The sequence below is a fragment of the Nerophis lumbriciformis genome, linkage group LG22 (assembly GCF_033978685.3).
Source record: "Nerophis lumbriciformis linkage group LG22, RoL_Nlum_v2.1, whole genome shotgun sequence".
In the NCBI taxonomy this organism is placed as follows: Eukaryota; Metazoa; Chordata; class Actinopteri; order Syngnathiformes; family Syngnathidae; genus Nerophis; species Nerophis lumbriciformis.
The window spans coordinates 33,586,717-33,606,699 of record NC_084569.2 but is presented as its reverse complement, the minus strand read 5'-3'; the positions used below and the strand labels follow the sequence as shown (position 1 = coordinate 33,606,699).

At 38.8% G+C, this 19,983-nt stretch overlaps 1 protein-coding gene across 1 annotated transcript; it reads right to left on the bottom strand.

Moving 5' to 3' along the window:
- Positions 1-421: 421 nt before the first annotated feature.
- On the bottom strand, positions 422-19,031 carry nags (N-acetylglutamate synthase). Its single transcript, XM_061973742.2, has 8 exons — positions 18,630-19,031; positions 13,314-13,558; positions 12,186-12,399; positions 7,551-7,731; positions 7,410-7,449; positions 2,730-2,861; positions 721-897; positions 422-660 (listed from the first exon to the last, which is right to left on the bottom strand). The coding sequence occupies exons 1-8, from the start codon at positions 18,951-18,953 to the stop codon at positions 492-494; spliced, it is 1,482 nt and encodes a 493-aa protein (XP_061829726.2). The 5' UTR covers positions 18,954-19,031; the 3' UTR covers positions 422-491.
- Between the last annotated feature and the right edge of the window lie 952 nt (positions 19,032-19,983).

The window sequence follows — 19,983 nt, the reverse complement described above, 5'->3', positions numbered from 1 at the left end:
CGGTGTTATGAGGGCTACTGTTTACATGTTAAGGTTGACAATAACGTTTAAAAAGAGCGTCGGACTGTGTGGTTCTGTCAGGACATTACATTAATTAAAAGATGTTTTTTGTGGCAGGTTGCAGTCATCTAGCACTGAAATGAGGCACCGTTACCTCCTTCTTGTTTCAGTCTGGTTACAACTGTTTACGTTTGTACTGGTCCTATTATAGAACTGGGCTTTGATACCCATTCCTAACTACGAAAAATAAAATTACAAGTAACCCGTCAGAAACGTGAGGACCGCCAGAACTAAGCTCGTGATAAAAGTAGAATGTTGAGCTCTAAAAATAGAGAATCATTTATAGCTGTTCAAATTCTCAAGATAGTACACCGGGGGAAGTTCGTGTTTCAGGGTGCTTCATGAACAACACCAAAGAACCTTAAAAATAGACTGAGGTTTAATGTGAATAAAATAATTCATTCTTACTTGTGGGAAACTAAGCAGCAGTTTTAGGATGCTTTCAAGTTTTGGGCCGGCGTGAGAGTGGGGGCATGGAAGGAGTCACGGAGATTCTTCGCATACTCCACAAGCTCGTATGACTCTCGGATGTCCGTCAGACCGCACCAAAACACGATCCATTCCCCTTTTGCAAAGCTGCCATCACAATGCTTGAAGTACCTAGAGAAAATAACACCGTGATATTCTGACAGAGAACTGTACACATTTGTGTTGCCTTACCAGGGATTAACCTTGTTGGTGGTTCTGGACCTCCAGAAGAGTTTACCCAGATCTTGCCTGATACACTCCAACATGATGTGACCCGTGCCCTGGCCCTGCTCAGTGCTGCTCACCACCAACTTATCAAGGTAGGGCGTGTTCACCACCTCCATGGTGACAATGGCGGCCGCTGAGTAGCTAAACAAAATATGGGATTTTCTGTCTTTAAAAGGTCCAGTTTTGCTCCGGTTGTACACCTCAATCTGTCCACACACCTCATTAAATATGGAGGTACAGCACTTGGTGTTGACATTGTTTCAAAGTAGCACATCTAACCAACTGAAGGACTTCTATAATTGTGTTGCACAGAGCACGAGTAGTCCACGTGTTAAGGCGTTTTGTAATTCCGTACAGAACTTCCATAAATTATTACTATTGTACAAAAAGAAAGACAATTACTGTAAATTCCACACTGTAAGTTGCTACTTTTTCCTACACTTTGAACCCTGCGGTTTATTACATGGAGCAGCTAATTTATGGATTTTTCTTGGCTGACGGCAATAATAACAATAATTGTATATAAAAAAAACAAACAAGCACAGACACTGACAGGGTGTTTGATTGTTTGTGCTATGGTGCTATCTTTTGGACGAATTCAATCACTGCAGGTGCTGCCGTGTCATTTCAATAATCAGTTATTAGGGATAATAATATATATACCGTATTTTTCGGACTATAAGTCACAGTTTTTTTCATAGTTTGGCCGGGCTCCAGTGCGACTTATATATGTTTTTTTCCTTTTTTATTATGCATTTTCGGCAGGTGCGACTTATACTCCGGTGCGACTTATACTCCGAAAAATACGGTAATATATGCTTTAAAATGTAATATCGGAAATGATCGGTATCGGTTTCAAAATTATCGGTATCGGTTTCAAAAACTAAAATGTTTGTCTTTTTAAAATGCCGCTGTGTACACGGACGTAGGGAGAAGTACAGAGCGCCAATAAACCTTGAAGGCACTGCCTTTTCGTGCCGGGCCAGTCACACAATATCTACGGCTTTTGACACACTCGCAAGTGAATCCATGCATACTTGGTCAACAGCCATACAGGTCACACTGAGGGTCGCCGTATAAACAAGTTTAACACTGTTACAAATACGCGCCACACTGTGAACCCACACCAAACAAGAACGACAAACACATTTCGGGGGAACATCCGCACCGTAACACAACATACACACAACAGAACAAATACCCGGAACCCCTTGCAACACTAACTCTTCCGGGACGCTACAACCCCGCCCACCTCAACCTCCTAATGCTCTCTCAGGGAGAGCATGTCCCAAATTCCAAGCTGCTGTTTTGAGGCATTTAAAAAAAAAAAAAAAATGCACTTTGTGACTTCAATAATAAATATGGCAGTGCCATGTTGGCACTTTTTTCCATAACTTGAGTTGATTTATTTTGGAAAACTTTGTTACATTGTTTAATGCATCCAGCATTAAACAATGTAACACAACAAAATTAGGCATAATAATGTGTTAATTCCACAACTGTATATATCGGTATCGGGTTGGACAATATCGGATATCGGCAAAAAAGCCATTATCGGACATCTCTAGTTATTATTTTTTCAACCGGAGTGCTCTTCAGTCTTATAGCCAGCCATCCGTAGCGTTTTTACCCGTATGGATTCTTCATTCATCACTCCAAGCAACGTTTGTAAGTTTTACAGTCAAACTAAAACTCTTTATACTTACTAAACAGTCCCATGTGTGATGTCTGTAGGAGTGTTTTCATGCTTATTTGTAAAGTAATGTAATGTTAGCATTAGCTTATTTCCTAACATGTTAGTATTATTAACTTAATACGGCATTATTTTTTTATTGTTTCAGTTTCACAAATTCCTCAGTAAATTCACCAATACTTCACCGTGGCGTTATTGAGTCTGTTTAGCTGATTGGAGAGCTAGCGTCAGATACTGTAAGAGACATTCATAGTATGAACAGCGTGATAGTAACACATACCCTTCAGAGAGGTAGACAGAATGTAGTCGCCCTTTTAGGGAGTCGATGTAGTCCTTCTGCAGAGTTTTGTCAAATGTCTTGTTGATGAGAGCCAAAAGACGGTCCACATCAATCCCATCGAAGGAGTTGTACCTATACACAGCAAAAGAGACATGGAACTTGAGATTTGTACAACTTAGACACAGGTACAGTGGCGATGATATTTTGTTGATCCCCTGATAACTGTGGAAGTTTACCCACTTGCAAAGATATGAACATTTTTGGTAGTTTTATTTTAACACAGAGAAAAATAGCAACTCAAAAAATCCTGAAAAAGGCATTAAATGAATTGGTATTTGATAAGGGTGTAACGATACACAAAAATTTCGGTTCGGTACGTACCTCGGTTTAGAGGTCACGGTTCGGTTCATTTTCGGTACAGTAAGAAAACAACAAAATATAAATTTTTTGGTTATTTATTTACCAAATTTGTAAACGATGGCTTTATTCTTTTAACATTGCTTTAAAATAGCTGTGTGTGTGATGGATGTGAGCCACCACTAGGCTGATCAGTGCAACAGCAGGCAGTCATGAATGCTAAGCATAACAATAACATACATACACACACAGGGTCCATTGCCAGGGTCCATGTCCAGTGGTCAACATATATAAAATAAAAACTAAATAAGATAAGGCTCAGATTGGTTTCTTAAAGGGGAACATTATCACCAGACCTATGTAAGCGTGAATATATACCTTGATGTTGCAGAAAAAAGACCATATATTTTTTTAACCAATTTCCAAACTCTAAATGGGTGAATTTTGGCGAATTAAACGCCTTTCTATTATTCGCTCATCGGGAAGCAATCCGCCATTTTCTCACTTTCGTCGGTGTGTTGTCGGTCGGAGGGTGTAACAACACGAACAGGGACGGATTCAAGTTGCACCAGTGGCCCAAAGATGCGAAAGTGGCAAGAAATTGGACGAAATTTGTTCAAAATACGAAGGTGTGGGGAAAGCCGACCAAATGGTCAGTCGTTTGTTCCGCACACTTTACCGACGAAAGCTATGCTACGACAGAGATGGCAAGAATGTGTGGATATCCTGCGACACTCAAAGCAGATGCTGACATCAACTCCAAAACTGGACAGATCAGCTTTCAGGAAAAGAGAGCGGATGAGGGTATGTCTACAGAATATATTAATTGATGAAAACCTTATTCATTACTCGCGGTTTTACGTAAATTATTATACATAAACTGTGTTTACCAATAATTTAGCTTAAAAACATTTATTTTTTTCAATCATTCGAGTACATTCGGGTAGTCTTGTGTAATGCAGTATTTTGTGTCTATTTAGGTATGGTTAACCTGAGTGCTGAAATCTTGGAAAAATATATGTTCTTAGCGCGCCTGAAATGGGCTGTCTGCACTCTCAAAGTGCATGTTGTTGCCAAATGTATTTCATATGCTGTAAACCTAGTTCATAGTTGTTAGTTTCCTTTAATGCCAAACAAACACATACCAATCGTTGGTTAGAAGGCGATCGCCGAATTCGTCCTCGCTTTCTCCCGTGTCGCTGGCTGTCGTGTCGTTTTCGTTGGTTTTGCTTGCATACGGTTCAAACCGATATGGCTCAATAGCTTCAGTTTCTTCTTCAATTTCGTTTTCGCTACCTGCCTCCACACTACAACCATCCGTTTCAATACATGCGTAATCTGTTGAATCGCTTAAGCCGCTGAAATCCGAGTCTGAATCCGAGCTAATGTCGCTATACCTTGCTGTTCTATCCGCCATGTTTGTTTGTGTTGGCATCACTGTGTGACGTCACAGGAAAATGGACGGGTGTATATAACGATGGTTAAAATCAGGCACTTTGAAGCTTTTTTTTAGGGATTTGCGTAATGGGTAAAATTTTGAAAAAAACTTTGAAAAATAAAATAAGCCACTGGGAACTGATTTTTAATGGTTTTAACCCTTCTGAAATTGTGATAATGTTCCCCTTTAACAAAACCTTTCTACATATAAAGTGCTTTTCTTGATTGATTAATTGAGACTTTTATTAGTAGATTGCACAGTACAGTACATATTCCGTACAATTGACCACTAAATGGTAACACCTGATTAAGTTTTTCAACTTGTTTAAGTCGGGGTCCACGTTAGTCAACATTAAACTGCCTCAAGTTGTTGCTCAGATTAAATAAAATGACAAAACTTTTCTTCTACACATAAAAAGTGCAACATTAAACAGTTTCAAGTCAACTTAGCCTCAGATTAACTTTTCTTCCCCCCCAGCCTTTAACCCTGGTGACTTTCACTCAATCTTCATGTTTTTTGACAGAAAAATCAGTTTATCCACATTGTCTGCAGAAAGAGCAGACCTGCTTGCAGTTACAATATCTCATTGGGTCAAAATCTAGTTTTTAATGCAATATGGTCTTAAATCTGCTGCTATAAAAACATTTGTTATTGCTTTAGCCCTGTCTGACTCGCCGAGGAGAGGCTGCTTGAATGCGGTGTTTGCACAACGCTCGTCTTTATCTTCGTTGAAGCGATGTTCACTTGGGGGTGGTGACGCTTCAAATGGGTTAGCATGTTTGACGTGTTGTCAGAAGCATACCCTAGTGCTGCTGAACAATGTCGGCAAACCTTCGTCCTCCATTGTTGTATCGCACCGCAAAGCCGGAATGTTCCCAAACAGGAGATCTTAACGAGGCAAGAGGGTCTTCTAGCTCTGGCTTTTGCATGTTGTAGTAGCCCGGTCGCTGTTAGCATGCTGTGTGTTGTGCCTTAGTGTGCATTGTTTACACAACGTGCGGTACGCTACTTAATATGTCCGTGTGGAAACCCGTTCGGTACACCTCCGAACCGAACCAGAACCCCCGTACCGAAACGGTTCAACACAAATACACGCACCGTTACACCCTTAGTATTTGATTGAGTGACAAAAGTGTTGGCTCTCCAAGCAAAATGTGACTTAGTACTTGGTGCAGAACCCCCTCCCCTGTTGGTAAGCACAGATTCCTAAAGTCAGCCGCCAGAAGGGATTCCGGTGGCCTCCTTTTAAAGGGTAACATCATCACCAGAGCTATGTAAGCGTCAAAAAAGTTGCAGAAAAAAGACCATATATTTTTTTAACCGATTTCCGAACTCTAAATGGGTGAATTTTGGCGAATTAAACGCCTTTCTAATATTCGCTCTCGGAGCGATGACGTCACAACGTGGCGTCACATCGGGAAGCAATCCGCCATTTTCTCAAACACCGAGTCAAATCAGCTCTGTTATTTTCCGTTTTTTCGACTGTTTTCCGTACCTTGGAGACATCATGCCTCGTCGGTGTGTTGTCGGAGGGTGTAACAACACGAACAGGGACGGATTCAAGTTGCACCAGTGGCCTAAAGATGCGAAAATGGCAAGAAATTGGACGTTTGTTCCGCACACTTTACCGACGAAAGCTATGCTACGACAGAGATGGCAAGAATGTGTGGATATCCTGCGAAACTCAAAGCAGATGCATTTCCAACGATAAAGTCAAAGAAATCTGCCGCCAGACCCCCATTGAATCTGCCGGAGTGTGTGAGCAATTCAGGGACAAAGGACCTCGGTAGCACGGCAAGCAATGGCGGCAGTTTGTTCCCGCAGACGAGCGAGCTAAACCCCCTATCGACCCTGGCCTGCTGACATCAACTCCAAAACTGGACAGATCAGCTTTCAGGAAAAGAGCGCGGATGAGGGTATGTCTACAGAATATATTAATTGATGAAAATTGGGCTGTCTGCACTCTCAAAGTGCATGTTGTTGCCAAATGTATTTCATATGCTGTAAACCTAGTTCATAGTTGTTAGTTTCCTTTAATGCCAAACAAACACATACCAATCGTTGGTTAGAAGGCGATCGCCAAATTCATCCTCGCTTTCTCCTGTGTCGCTGGCTGTCGTGTCGTTTTTGTCGGTTTTGCTTGCATACGGTTCAAACCGATATGGCTCAATAGCTTCAGTTTCTTCTTCAATTTCGATTTCGCTACCTGCCTCCACACTACAACCATTCCGTTTCAATACATGCTTAATCTGTTGAATCGCTTAAGCCGCTGAAATCCGAGTCTGAATCCGAGCTAATGTCGCTATAGCTTGCTGTTCTTTCTGCTATGTTTGTTTGTGTTGGCTTCACTATGTGACGTCACAGGAAAATGGACGGGTGTTTATAACGATGGTTAAAATCAGGCACTTTGAAGCTTTTTTTAGGGATATTGCGTGATGGGAAAAATTTTGAAAAAATCTTCGAAAAATATAATAAGCCACTGGGAACTGATTTTTAATGGTTTTAACCATTCTGAAATTGTGATAATGTTCCCCTTTAAGAGATATTCCTCCAATCCGGAATAAATTGAGGTTTTCACTTGGCAACTCCAAACTTTGTTAGGCTTTAAATGTGCTTCTTCTTGAGATACTCCTCCTATGGTTTGGGTCATTTTTTTATGCTGGAAGAACCATTCATGACCATCAGTATTCTCACTGAGGACTAAGAGTTTCACATCCAAATTCTACTGTACGCACTTCACACTGGCCAGGGATCGAAAGAGGTTTTGTATATTGACAGTTGAGCGCGCTAGTCGGACTGTTCATATCTTTGTAAGGGGGTCAATCCACATAATCAGCAGAGGCTCAAATAAATATTTCCCCCACTGGATCCTATAAGCTTTTTACCGATGTATGGGGTCTCTGTTTTTAAAGAGTGATCCAGACCCTAAAATAGAAGGAAAGACAGACAAAGAAACAGCATAGAATGACAGGAAGTAGTAAAACAAAAAAGTCTGTTTAAAAGATCAACAGTGAATCAGAGTGCACCTTTGTGGCTGAATAGCTCTGTCAGCAGTGTGTCAGCAGAGGTGATGACTGCGGAGGACTCAGTAGGCAGATGGTTGAGCAGTCTGGCAATACCGACCACTCTGTGACGCTCCGCAGCACTTAGCCACGGTGCTGCAGACAGGCGAGGGAGGTCACCAGGCAGCGACACCGTATCCAGCACCTGTAACACAAGCAGGCTACCGTGACGTCATGTAGTACCATTGTTAGAATAATCATGTATATATATTATCACACAACTTTAGTATGCTTAAAGTCCGTTGCTATAGTTATTAGCTATTGTGCTCAGGCTGTATTTTTCCTATCTGTGCAAGGACAAAACTTCTTGTCTGAGGGGTGGCCTCAGCCGCAGATGTTATCTTTGTTTTAGCCCGCTAACAGCCAAGGACTTCAAAGACCTCAACGAAGATAAGACGACAGCACGCAGACGAAGCAGAGACAAGGCGAAATCACAAGGCCCCAGCACATTCCGTCACGTATTGTGCGTACTGGACCTGCTTTGCATGATGTATGTGACCACTCCTTTTAGAGGCGGCCTCAGTGATGTTGACTAGGGAACTCCTGAATAAATAGAGGGACGCGGGAGCTGTACTTTAGAGCTGTGGTTCTCAAATGGGGGTACGTGTACCCCTGGGGGTACTTGAAGGTATGCCAAGGGGTACGTGAGATTTTTTTTTTAATTTTGTAAAAAAGAACTGTGAAAAGAAATGCAACAATGCAATATTCAGTGTTGACAGCTAGATTTTTTGTGGACATGTTCCATAAATATTGATGTTAAAGATTTATTTTTTTGTGAAGAAATGTTTAGAATTAAGTTCATGAATCCAGATGGATCTCTATTGCAATCCCCAAAGAGGGCACTTTAAGTTGATGATTACTTCTATGTGGATAAATCTTTAATTATAATTGAATCACTTGTTTATTTTTCAACAAGTTTTTAGATATTCTTATATATTTTTTTCCAAATAGTTCGAGAAAGACCACAACAAATGAGCAATATTTTGCACTGTTATACAATTTAGTAAATCAGAAACTGATGACATAGTGCTGTATTTTACTTCTTTATCTCTTTTTTTCAACCAAAAATGCTTTGCTCTGATTAGGGGGTACTTGAATTAAAAAAATGTTCACAGGGGGTACATCACTGAAAAAAGGTTGAGAACCACTGCCTTGGAGCGTAGGGCGAGACTGTGACTAAGTGTGCAGCTCCATGCGTTCTCCTCATGAGCTAAATTGAACTCTGTCTCTGCATGATTTCTTGCTTCTTGTCTGATTAATAGATGTCATCAGTGTTTGAACCTGACAACCATCAATACATCTACACTGCATTTCATTGGCTGTGTATCTGTACAAGACACAATAACAATAAAGTTGACTCGTACCAAGTGTAAAACATACACATGTGGACACGTTACACCTACAACAATTAAAAATGTGGCAAAATTGCAATGGATTTGGTTGAAGGAGAACTAGAAATTGATCGACTACACAAATCAGCATATTTCAATATAAAAATACCATGAAATATAAAGACTTCATGACAATTTTAAGGTAAAAGTCCACATTACAGTAGATTCTCACAAATAGTGGTATGTTCCAAAGTCCTAATGAATGGTAGAAAACATGAATCATGGACAAAAGAAATCCCTAACTTTGATACTGAAATCTGACCTATAAAGGTGCTCTGATAACCCAATAAAAAAGACACGAGGCAAGATTACTGTACTGTAGGTGGGTTAGGTTGAGCAAACTGCTGCAAACTACCCCTGAGCCCACAGGTGTCAAACTCAAGGCCCATGGGCCAAATCTGGCCCTCCAGGTCATTTTATATAGCCCGCAAAAGCTTGGAAATATGTGTCGATAAAATACCTTATATTTTCTTTCGTTACTTTCTTACTCAGAATATTAGGATTTTTTCTAGTTTGACAGGGATAATATAGTGTCCAATATTGCAACAAATATTATATTATCTAACTTTTTTGGTCAAAATCCAAATAAATACCGTATTTTTCGGACTATAAGTTGCAGTTTTTTTCATAGTTTGGCCGGGGGTGCGACTTATACTCAGGAGCGACTTATGTGTGAAATTATCAACACATTACCGTAAAATATCAAATAATATTATTTATCTCATTCACGTAAGAGACTAGACGTATAAGATTTCATGGGATTTAGCGATTAGGAGTGACAGATTGTTTGGTAAACGTATAGCATGTTCTATATGTTATAGTTATTTGAATGACTCTTACCATAATATGTTACGTTAACATACCAGGCACGTTCTCAGTTGGTTATTTATGCCTCATATAACGTACACTTATTCAGCCTGTTGTTCACTATTCTTTATCTATTTTAAATTGCCTTTCAAATGTCTATTCTTGGTGTTGGCTTTTATCAAATAAATTTCCACAAAAAAAGCGACTTATATATGTTTTTTTTCCTTCTTTATTATGCATTTTCGGCCGGTGCGACTTATACTCCGGAACGACTTATACTCCGAAAAATACGGTACAAAGTATAAAAATCGCAATTTTGGAGGTAAAAATCGGGTCAAAGTTGTGCAGCCCTAGTATTAAGTATCTCCTGCAAAGAGTATTTAATCATTTTGCTTCTCAATATGCATTGTTGGAATAGATATGTAAATGGACCGAGATACATTATTTAGAGTGAATAAAGTTCACTATTCTTTATTTATTTTAAATTGCCTTTCAAATGTCTATTCTTGGTGTTGGGTTTTATCAAATACATTTCCCCCAAAAATGCGACTTATACTCCAGTGCGACTTATATGTTTTTTTCCTTCTTTATTATGCATTTTCGGCCGGTGCGACTTATACTCCGGAGCGACTTCCATCCATCCATCCATCCATCTTCTTCCGCTTATCCGAGGTCGGGTCGCGGGGGCAGCAGCCTAAGCAGGGAAGCCCAGACTTCCCTCTCCCCAGCCACTTCGTCCAGCTCCTCCCGGGGGATCCCGAGGCGTTCCCAGGCCAGCCGGGAGACATAGTCTTCCCAACGTGTCCTGGGTCTTCCTCGTGCCCTAAACAACTCCCTAGGGAGGCGCTCGGGTTGCATCCTGACTAGATGCCCGAACCACCTCATCTGGCTCCTCTCGATGTGGAGGAGCAGCGGCTTTACTTTGAGCTCCCCCCGGATGACAGAGCTTCTCACCCTATCTCTAAGGGAGAGCCCCGCCACCCGGCGGAGGAAACTCATTTCGGCCGCTTGTACCCGTGATCTTGTCCTTTCGGTCATAACCCAAAGCTCATGACCATAGGTGAGGATGGGAACGTAGATCGACCGGTAAATTGAGAGCTTTGCCTTCCGGCTCAGCTCCTTCTTCACCACAACGGATCGATACAGCGTCCGCATTACTGAAGACGCCGCACCGATCCGCCTGTCGATCTCACGATCCACTCTTCCCTCACTCGTGAACAAGACTCTGAGGTACTTGAACTCCTCCACTTGGGGCAAGATCTCCTCCCCAACCCGGAGATGGCACTCCACCCTTTTCCGGAGCGACTTATACTCCGAAAAATACGGTACTTAAATATCTGTTTAACTTATGATTTCGAAGCAAGTTATCCATCAAATTGTACTCTATAAAAATGACCAATAAATTTTACTGTAAAATGTATGGAGTTGTTTACAGCGTAAGTTGAAAAAAAAACGACCAATGTTTGTTGTTTTACAGTAAAATTCTGTCGACAGAGCTTTCAGTTTTTTGTTTTTTTTTACTGTAAAATCCACGGTTGATGATTTTATGGTACAACATTTTATTATGGTAAAAAAACTGTCAGCTGAGTTGCCAAAATCAAATTAAACAGTGGTAGTGTATTTACGTTGTAAAAATAATAATAATAAAAAAATAAACACCATATATTTTACAGTAGAAGTCTGACAACTAAGCTGCCAGTTTTTTTCTGTAAAAAACAGTGCTAAAATCCACAGATTTTTTTCAACTCTTTACGTAAATTTTATTTTTTTAATATTTAAGATTATAGGCAAATTCATTAACTATTTACTGTTACAAGCGGCCCTCTAATGGCATCCATGACTGCGGTGTGGTCCTCAATGAAAACAAGTTTGATCCCCCCTGCCTGAGCCCAATATAAACAAACATGGTGTTGATCATGTGGGATGTCTTCACTGTTTCAGAGGAAGGCATTTTGCAAAAAATACCGCCAGCTTCAACACATCAGACCCTCTCAGCCGCCTGAAACACCCGTGAATGCACCTGCGCTGCTGAAGTAACTGCCCCGAAGCCAGCCGCTAAGAAAGGCCCAGGGCTCGTTTCTATTGCCGAGGCGTTTGAAAAAAAACATTTGCCAGAGACGACAGAGCGATCTGTGATTTCATCATGGAAATGATGGCCATGGACGACCATTGTTGAAGATACTGACTTTTGTCCGGACAAATCTAAAGATATTTTTAACTTAAAAAAATACATATGTACAGTAAATTAGTTATTCGTTATCGGTCTTGACAAGCAGGAAGTTTGTAGTATCGTTTTACTGAATACTGAACTGCGAATAGGCGGGGATCTACTGTTTATGCATGAATAACACCTGATTTGATTAGTTACAGAACACCATTAAGTAATAGTGAACGTTCATGCCTTGTTCTCCTGGTTCCGCAGACCTCCAGAGTTGGTCAAGAATATGACTTTGTGTGGCTGCAAGGCACGAGAAATTGCTGCCGTAACCTCCATTGGGTCCAGAACTAGTGAGCAACCTTGCTTATTCTTCTCAACAGGGCAAACCAAAGGAATCATCCCGCAGTTTAGACTCCATTGGAGAAGGCTGGTATCAACGGTTACAGATGGTAGAGCGCTAGGAAGAAGAGAAGAAAATGTTAGAAAGTGAGAAAGAAGAACAATAAAGAATTTATACAATTCTTTGTCCATGGTGGAATGATTACCGTATTTTTCGGAGTATAAGTCGCAACGGCCGAAAATGCATAATAAAGAAGGAAAAAATCATATATAAGTCGCACTGGAGTACAAGTCGCATTTTTGGGGGAAATTTATTTGATAAAACCCATTTGAAAGGCAATTTAAAATAAATAAAGAATAGTGAACAACAGGCTGAATAAGTGTACGTTATATGAGGCATAAATAACCAACTGGTATGTTAACGTAACATATTATGGTAAGAGTCATTCAAATAACTATAACATATAGAACATGCTATACGTTTACCAAACAATCTGTCACTCCTAATCGCTAAATCCCATGAAATCTTATACGTCTAGTCTCTTACGTGAATGAGCTAAATAATATTATTTGATATTTTACGGTAATGTGTTAATAATTTCCGAACAATACGGTAACTTTATTGTACATTGTACAATAAGTAGCAACAATTGAAAATATGGCAAAACCAAATAATATAAAAAATATATATGTTAATCCTAATTAATAACAGATGTGTTTTAAATGCATGTATAATTTTTTTTTTAGCCTTTTTAAAGAAAATCATATCATTATAGCAAATTATGCCAATTATATGATGATGTTATTTGACCACACCCCTAATCACGCCCGCATCGCCACAAGTATCTTGGCAGTCGAGGGGAAACCCTGCTGTTTATATAAGGGTAAATAATAAATGTGGCCTCGGGATGTAACGTAACTCTACATTGTGTTATCAGAAACCGCCGGAGGGACATACAAATTCAAGATATTACCTTATTCTGATCGTTCATCTGACACAAAGTACAAAACTCAACTCATCTTGTTCCTCACCTACTCCCACGTGGAGCTTCATGCAACATCAGGAAGGCCTCAGCAGAGAAGAAGGGCAGAACAGTAGCAGACTGCTGCTGCAGGACTTCGGTCAGCTGCTGGCATCGCTCCACCAGCCCCTCGGCACTCTGGGAACCCGACGTGCCCATCACCACTAGAGGCTTCATGTCCATCCGCTGTAGGAACGAGAGTCCAAAGGCCAGGCTCTGAACCATTTCCCTGCTGTCAAACACGGAACTGTCCACCTGGGAGAGAGACCACGATGGATATGAATGACTGATGATAGACTTAGGATAAATATTATACACAGAGAGGAATAGATTAGGGGTGGACAATACTGCTCATGATTTATTTTTAGTGCTGTCAAACTATTTTAATTTTTTTTTTAAATCAGATTAATTACACTTTTACGTTATGATTCATTTTGAATAATCACAATAAATTACTTGCTTGCATAATTCATATTACCGTATTTTTCGGAGTATAAGTCGCACCGGAGTATAAGTCGCACCTGCCGAAAATGCATAATAAAGAAGGGAAAAAACATATAAGTCGCACTGGAGTATAAGTCGCATTTTTTGGGGGAAATTTATTTGATAAAAGCCAACATCAAGAATAGACATTTGAAAGGCAATTTAAAATAAATAAAGAATAGTGAACAACAGGCTGAATAAGTGTACGTTATATGAGGCATAAATAACCAACTGAGAACGTGCCTGGTATGTTAACGTAACATATTATGGTAAGAGTCATTCAAATAACTATAACATATAGAACATGCTATACGTTTACCAAACAATCTGTCACTCCTAATCGCTAAATCCCATGAAATCTTATACGTCTAGTCTCTTACGTGAATGAGCTAAATAATATTATTTGATATTTTACTTTAATGTGTTAATAATTTCACACATAAGTCGCTCCTGAGTATAAGTCGCACCCCCGGCCAAACTAAGAAAAAAACTGCGACTTATAGTCCGAAAAATACGGTAACTTTAAAAAACACCCCAATATTCGACACAAATGCAATTTTATTGTTTAAATGTCATACACATTTTTTTTTACGAGACTGCACGTCATTTATTTGCTCAAAACTTGGCAACAGTGATTGGAGTAACAACCTTCACCGTCTTTCAGGTAGCCATCTGCGGTTATGGTAAAGGAGCGCTCAAAATAAATTGTGATTAATAGACGTTTATACATGATTAATACGATAATTATGTGTGATTAATCGCATGCATTAACACGTTAACTTTGACCTTTAATTTGTTGATCATGCCTACAGTATAAAACACATGTGTTGTTGGGTTGTCAAATTATGATCAAGCGCAATTTAACACAATCTATTATGATTAATCACCATTTTTAACTATATCTAAAATATGTATTACTACTAATAGAAATATAAATGACAGGATACAATTATACATATTTAACAAACTGTGTCTATTAACAGCTCCAAATTAAACGAAATTGCTCTGAATAGGCTATACTGTAGGCTGGAGTTACAGGTATTTAGAGCAGTAGTTTCATTTTTAAATGTAGTACAGTAAAAATAATACTGTATTTTTCGGACTATAAACCGCACCGGTATATAAGCAGCACCCACTAAATTTTAGAAGAAAAATATATGTTTTCATATATTATAAATAAATAAATGATAAATGGGTTGTACTTGTATAGCGCTTTTCTACCTTCAAGGTACTTTGACACTATTTCCACATTTACCCATTCACACACACATTCACACACTGATGGAGGGAGCTGCCATGCAAGGCGCTAACCAGCACCCATCAGGAGCAAGGGTGAAGTGTCTTGCTCAGGACACAACGGACATGACGAGGTTGGTACTAGGTGGGGATTGAACCAGGGACCCTCGGGTTGCGCACGGCCATTCTTCCACTGCGCCACGCCGTTCCATATTAGCCACACTATAAGCCATACGTTGTGAAATGAGATATTTACATAGAAATATTTTGTAAATGTTTATTTACTTACTGTACCTGTTTCTAAACAGCAGTAAAATGGCTGATCAAAATAAAATAGGAAAAGTCATTGATGTCCTTATGAGATTAATATCATTTCCCCCCTTTTTAAAAAAAAAAAAAGGTTCAAGATGTTTATCAGGATTCTTCTTCCTTGTACTTTGTAAACACTCTTGAGTTTCAACAGTTTCTTAAAGTGGATCATTTTAGTACATTGTTTGATGTCATATATACATTATATATATATATATATATATATATATATATATATATATATATATATATATATATACACATATATATATACACACATGTACATACATATATATATATATGTATGTATGTACATGTGTATATATATGTGTGTGTGTGTATATATATACACATACATATACATATATACGTATATATACATGTATATATACATATACATATATACACATACATATACATATATACGTACTAGGGATGTCCCGATCCGATATTTGGATCGGATCGGCTGCCGATATTTGCCAAAAATTGTGTATCGGCAAGGCATGGGAAAATGCCGATCCAGATCCAGTTTAAAAAAAAACCTCCGGTCCGTGTTTTCCAACGCACCGATTGAAATAATACATTCCACTTTTCTGCTGCTCCATAATTTCCGTTCCGCACTTTCCAGCACACCTTCAACACATCCACAGGCACGCAGTTGCTTTTAGCTGCTGGCATTACACGACAGGCTCTTCTCACTCTGTCCTGTGTCTCCCTCTCACAGACAGCAAGCGCACCTTCTTACACACGTCACATACTGTCACGTCATACGTCACATACTGTCACGTCATACGTCACATACGTATACGTCCTCCCCGAGCAAAGAGGTAGCAGCATGGCTAACGATAGCTGTAATGCTAGCGCAGCCGTGCGAGCAACGCTCCCTCTAAGGTGCTCGCCTGTGCAATTGCGCACTGTTTAAACGTCCTCTGCGCATAGCAAATCTATGCCACCCACAAAATCTAATAAAAAAATAAGCGCATAACAATTTTCGACACACGGACACGACAGAGAAAACAGTTTTCGTCATCATTGTTCAAATATTGTGACGTCTGTCTAGACGCTTATCTCCATTCGGTGCCACACGTCCACACCATCAAAATGCTGAGGCAAAAATTTCCAGATCAACACCGTATGAAAAAATTAGTGATTTTTTTAGTTGTGATTTCCTTCTCTGCATGAAAGTTTAAAAGTAGCATATATTAATGCAGTATGAAGAAGAATGTTTTAATGTAGACATGCAAGCCTTGAAAGAACATTTTGAAAATCAAGACTACATTTCCTGCAAATGGGTGATTTCTACCCTATATTTTAACTTTAGATTTATTCTCATATCAAACTCTTTTGGCTGTCTTTTTGACACTTACATCCGGCTCCCCCCTCCACACCCTGGATTATAAATAATGTAAATAATTCAATGTGATTATCTTGTGTGATGACTGTATTATGATGATAGTATATATCTGATAGTATATATCTGTATCATGAATCAATTTAAGTGGACCCCGACTTAAACAAGTTGAAAAACTTATTGGGGTGTTACCATTTAGTGGTCAATTGTACGGAATATGTACTTCACTGTGCAACCTACTAATAAAAGTCTCAATCAATCAATCAAAACACATAGAATCATCATACTGCTGTGATTATATGCATCAAGTGTTCATTCAAGGCTAAGACAAAAAATCGAGATATATATTGTGTATCGCAATATGGCCTTAAAATATCGCAATATTAAAAAAAGGCCATATCGCCCAGCCCTAGTTCAATGATGCCATTTCTGTTTGTCATGTATAATTTTGTCTATTTTGTGTTTATCCTTGAATAAACAGGTCAGTTTCTTGTTACCAACCATTGTGTATTATTCAAACTCCCCTAATTCAGCTGGGTAGTTGTTATCAAGAGTACTAAAACCCTTTTCAACATGATTCTGACAACTAAGTAGGCTAAATAACTTTAAACTTTAATACATGCTCGGATAGGCCAATATCGGCGGCCAATCCGATCCAAATATCGGATCGGGACATCCCTAATATACACACACACACACACACACACACACACACACACACACATACATACATACATATATATATATATATATATATATGTATATATATATATATATATATATATTAGGGCTGCAACAACTAATCGATTAAAATCGATTATAAAAATAGATGGCGATTAATTTAGTCATCGATTCGTTGGATCTATGCATGTGCAGAGGCTTTTTTTTTTTCTTTTAATTAATTTTTTTTTATAAACCTTTATTTAGAAACTGCAACATGTACTAACAGCTGAGAAACAATAATCAAAATAAGTATGGTGCCAGTATGCTGTTTTCCCCCCAATAAAATACTGGAAAGGATAGAAATGTAGTTGGTCTCTTTTATCCGATTATCAATCGATTAATCGAAGTAATAATCGACAGATTAATCGATTATCAAATTAATCGTTAGTTGCAGCCCTAATATATATATATATATATATATATATATATATATATATATATATATATATATATATATATATATATGTGCGTGTGTGTGTGTATATATTTCCAAAAATAAATTATATAGTTTACAAAGTGGGAAACCTGATTAAGATTTGTACGTTTTAAAACTAAATCCATGCAATAATTAGTTAGGGTATGGGGCAGCGGGCAGCACGGTGTAACAGGGGTTAATTAGTACATGTGCCTCACAATGCGAAGGGCTCGGGATCTTTCTGTGTGGAGTTTGCATGTTCTCCCCGTGACTGCGTGGGTTCCCACCGGGTACTCCGGCTTCCTCCCACCTCCAAAGACATGCACCTGGGGATAGGTTGATTGGCAACACTAAATGGTCCCTAGTGTGTGAATGTGAGTGTGAATGTTGTCTGTCTATCTGTGTTGGCCCTGCGATGAGGTGGCGACTTGTCCAGGGTGTACCCCGCCTTCCGCCCGATTGTAGCTGGGATAGGCTCCAGCACCCCACACGACCCCGAAAGGAATAAGCGGTAGAAAGTGGATGGAATGGGGCAACAACGCTGGGCGTGGATGGGGAGAATTCGGTGCTACACAGCTGTTTAAACGCCAAACTAATTAATCGGACCAGCAATTTTCATTAAATATATTTAATAATTGTGAAAAATATAGACCCCGACAGTATATGTGCTGTACATTGTTTAACTAATGGTACCATAAGCTAGCAGCTGGTGTTCTTCTTGTATACTATTGTGAACACATTTCAAACATTACCTATAAATGATACAAACCTGAGTTAATAAGCATACAGGAACAATTACTAAAACATACCTCAAGCACGGCAAAGGGGGACTTTGTGGAAGTTGCTCTCAGGAAGTGTGTGAGCCAGTATCGAGCTTCCCGGGGGTCCCCGCCAACGTCGCTGAGAAAAGCCTTCACATCTCGGTATATCATGTTGGCTTGGGTCGGGGCTGAGGCGGACCAGGCACCGCCGAGCTCCGGTGGACCACAAACCGCCGCCTTTCCTCCCACCCCAGAGGCGTCGGTGTTCAATAAACGTACCGAGGGGCCGACTTTTGTCTGGTGTGACGTTTTGGACAAGTATTTACCCGCCGTTACCAACGCCCGGCATCTGGAGGGTCCCCTGTTGGCCATGTTGTTTCCCGCTGGGACTCACCTCCAGACCCCTCGCTGGCATCTAGTGGAGGGGGAGGGTCGACACAAATGTCAACAGTGTCGATAACACTTTGATACTAGAGTGGTAAGATCGATATTTTTCAATTATATCTGATATGTTGCAAATATGGTTTACATATTGTCTACAAAATCACGTTCTTGGACACAGGAAGGTTTGGAGGTCAATGTGCGTCTTTATTATTATTTTTTGGACATCGAATTTATATAACGGAATTTTTTGCATTTCAATTTTGGGAACTGATTTTTTTTCTTATATCAAATTATTCTTACACTTTCATTGAAAAAAAAAATGTGGCGTTTAAAAAAAAAATCAGTACTAAAAAAAAAATTAGTGTTAAAAAATTATGTGTTTTAAAAATCAGAGTTTTAAATTTCAGTGTATAAAAATTCAGTGTTTAAAAATTCCGTGTATAAAATGTACTGTTTAAAAATTCAGTGTTTAAAAAATCGGTGGAAAAAAGGCAGTACTAAAAAAAGTCAGTGTTTAAAAAAATCAGTGTATAAAAATTCAGTGTTTAAACATTCTGTGTATGAAATGTACTGTTTAATAATTCAGTGTTTAAATATTCTGTGAAAAAAATGTGTTTAAAAAATAATGTGTTTTAAAAATCAGTTTTTTAAATTTCAGGGTATAAAAAATTTGCTTGTAAAAATTCAGTTTAATAAAATTCAGTGTTTAAAAAATGTGTGTATAAAAATGTGGCGTTTAAAAAAATCAGTGTATAAAAATTCAGTGTTTAAACATTCCGTTTATAAAATGTACTGTTTAAAAATTCAGTGTTCAAAAATTTAGTGTGTAAAAATTCAATTTATTAAAATTCAGTGTATAAAATTGTGGCGTTTTAAAAAAAAAAGTCAGTACTAAAAAAAATCTGTGTTTATAAAATGATGTGTTTTAAAAATCAGTGTATAAAAATTTAGTTTGTAGAAATTCAGTTGAATAAAATTCAGTGTTTAAAAAATCAGTGTATAAAAATGTGGTGTTTAA

Bases quoted from the DNA above. Each gene is read 5' to 3' on its own strand.
- nags (XM_061973742.2), bottom strand. From the start codon at position 18,953: ATGGCCAACAGGGGACCCTCCAGATGCCGGGCGTTGGTAACGGCGGGT. The intron at 12,400-13,313 runs GTGAGGAACAAG...TCTTCTTCCTAG, and splicing joins GAAGCTCCACGTGGGAGTAG to CGCTCTACCATCTGTAACCG. The intron at 7,732-12,185 runs GCATGAACGTTC...CTTGTGTTACAG, and splicing joins TGCGGAACCAGGAGAACAAG to GTGCTGGATACGGTGTCGCT.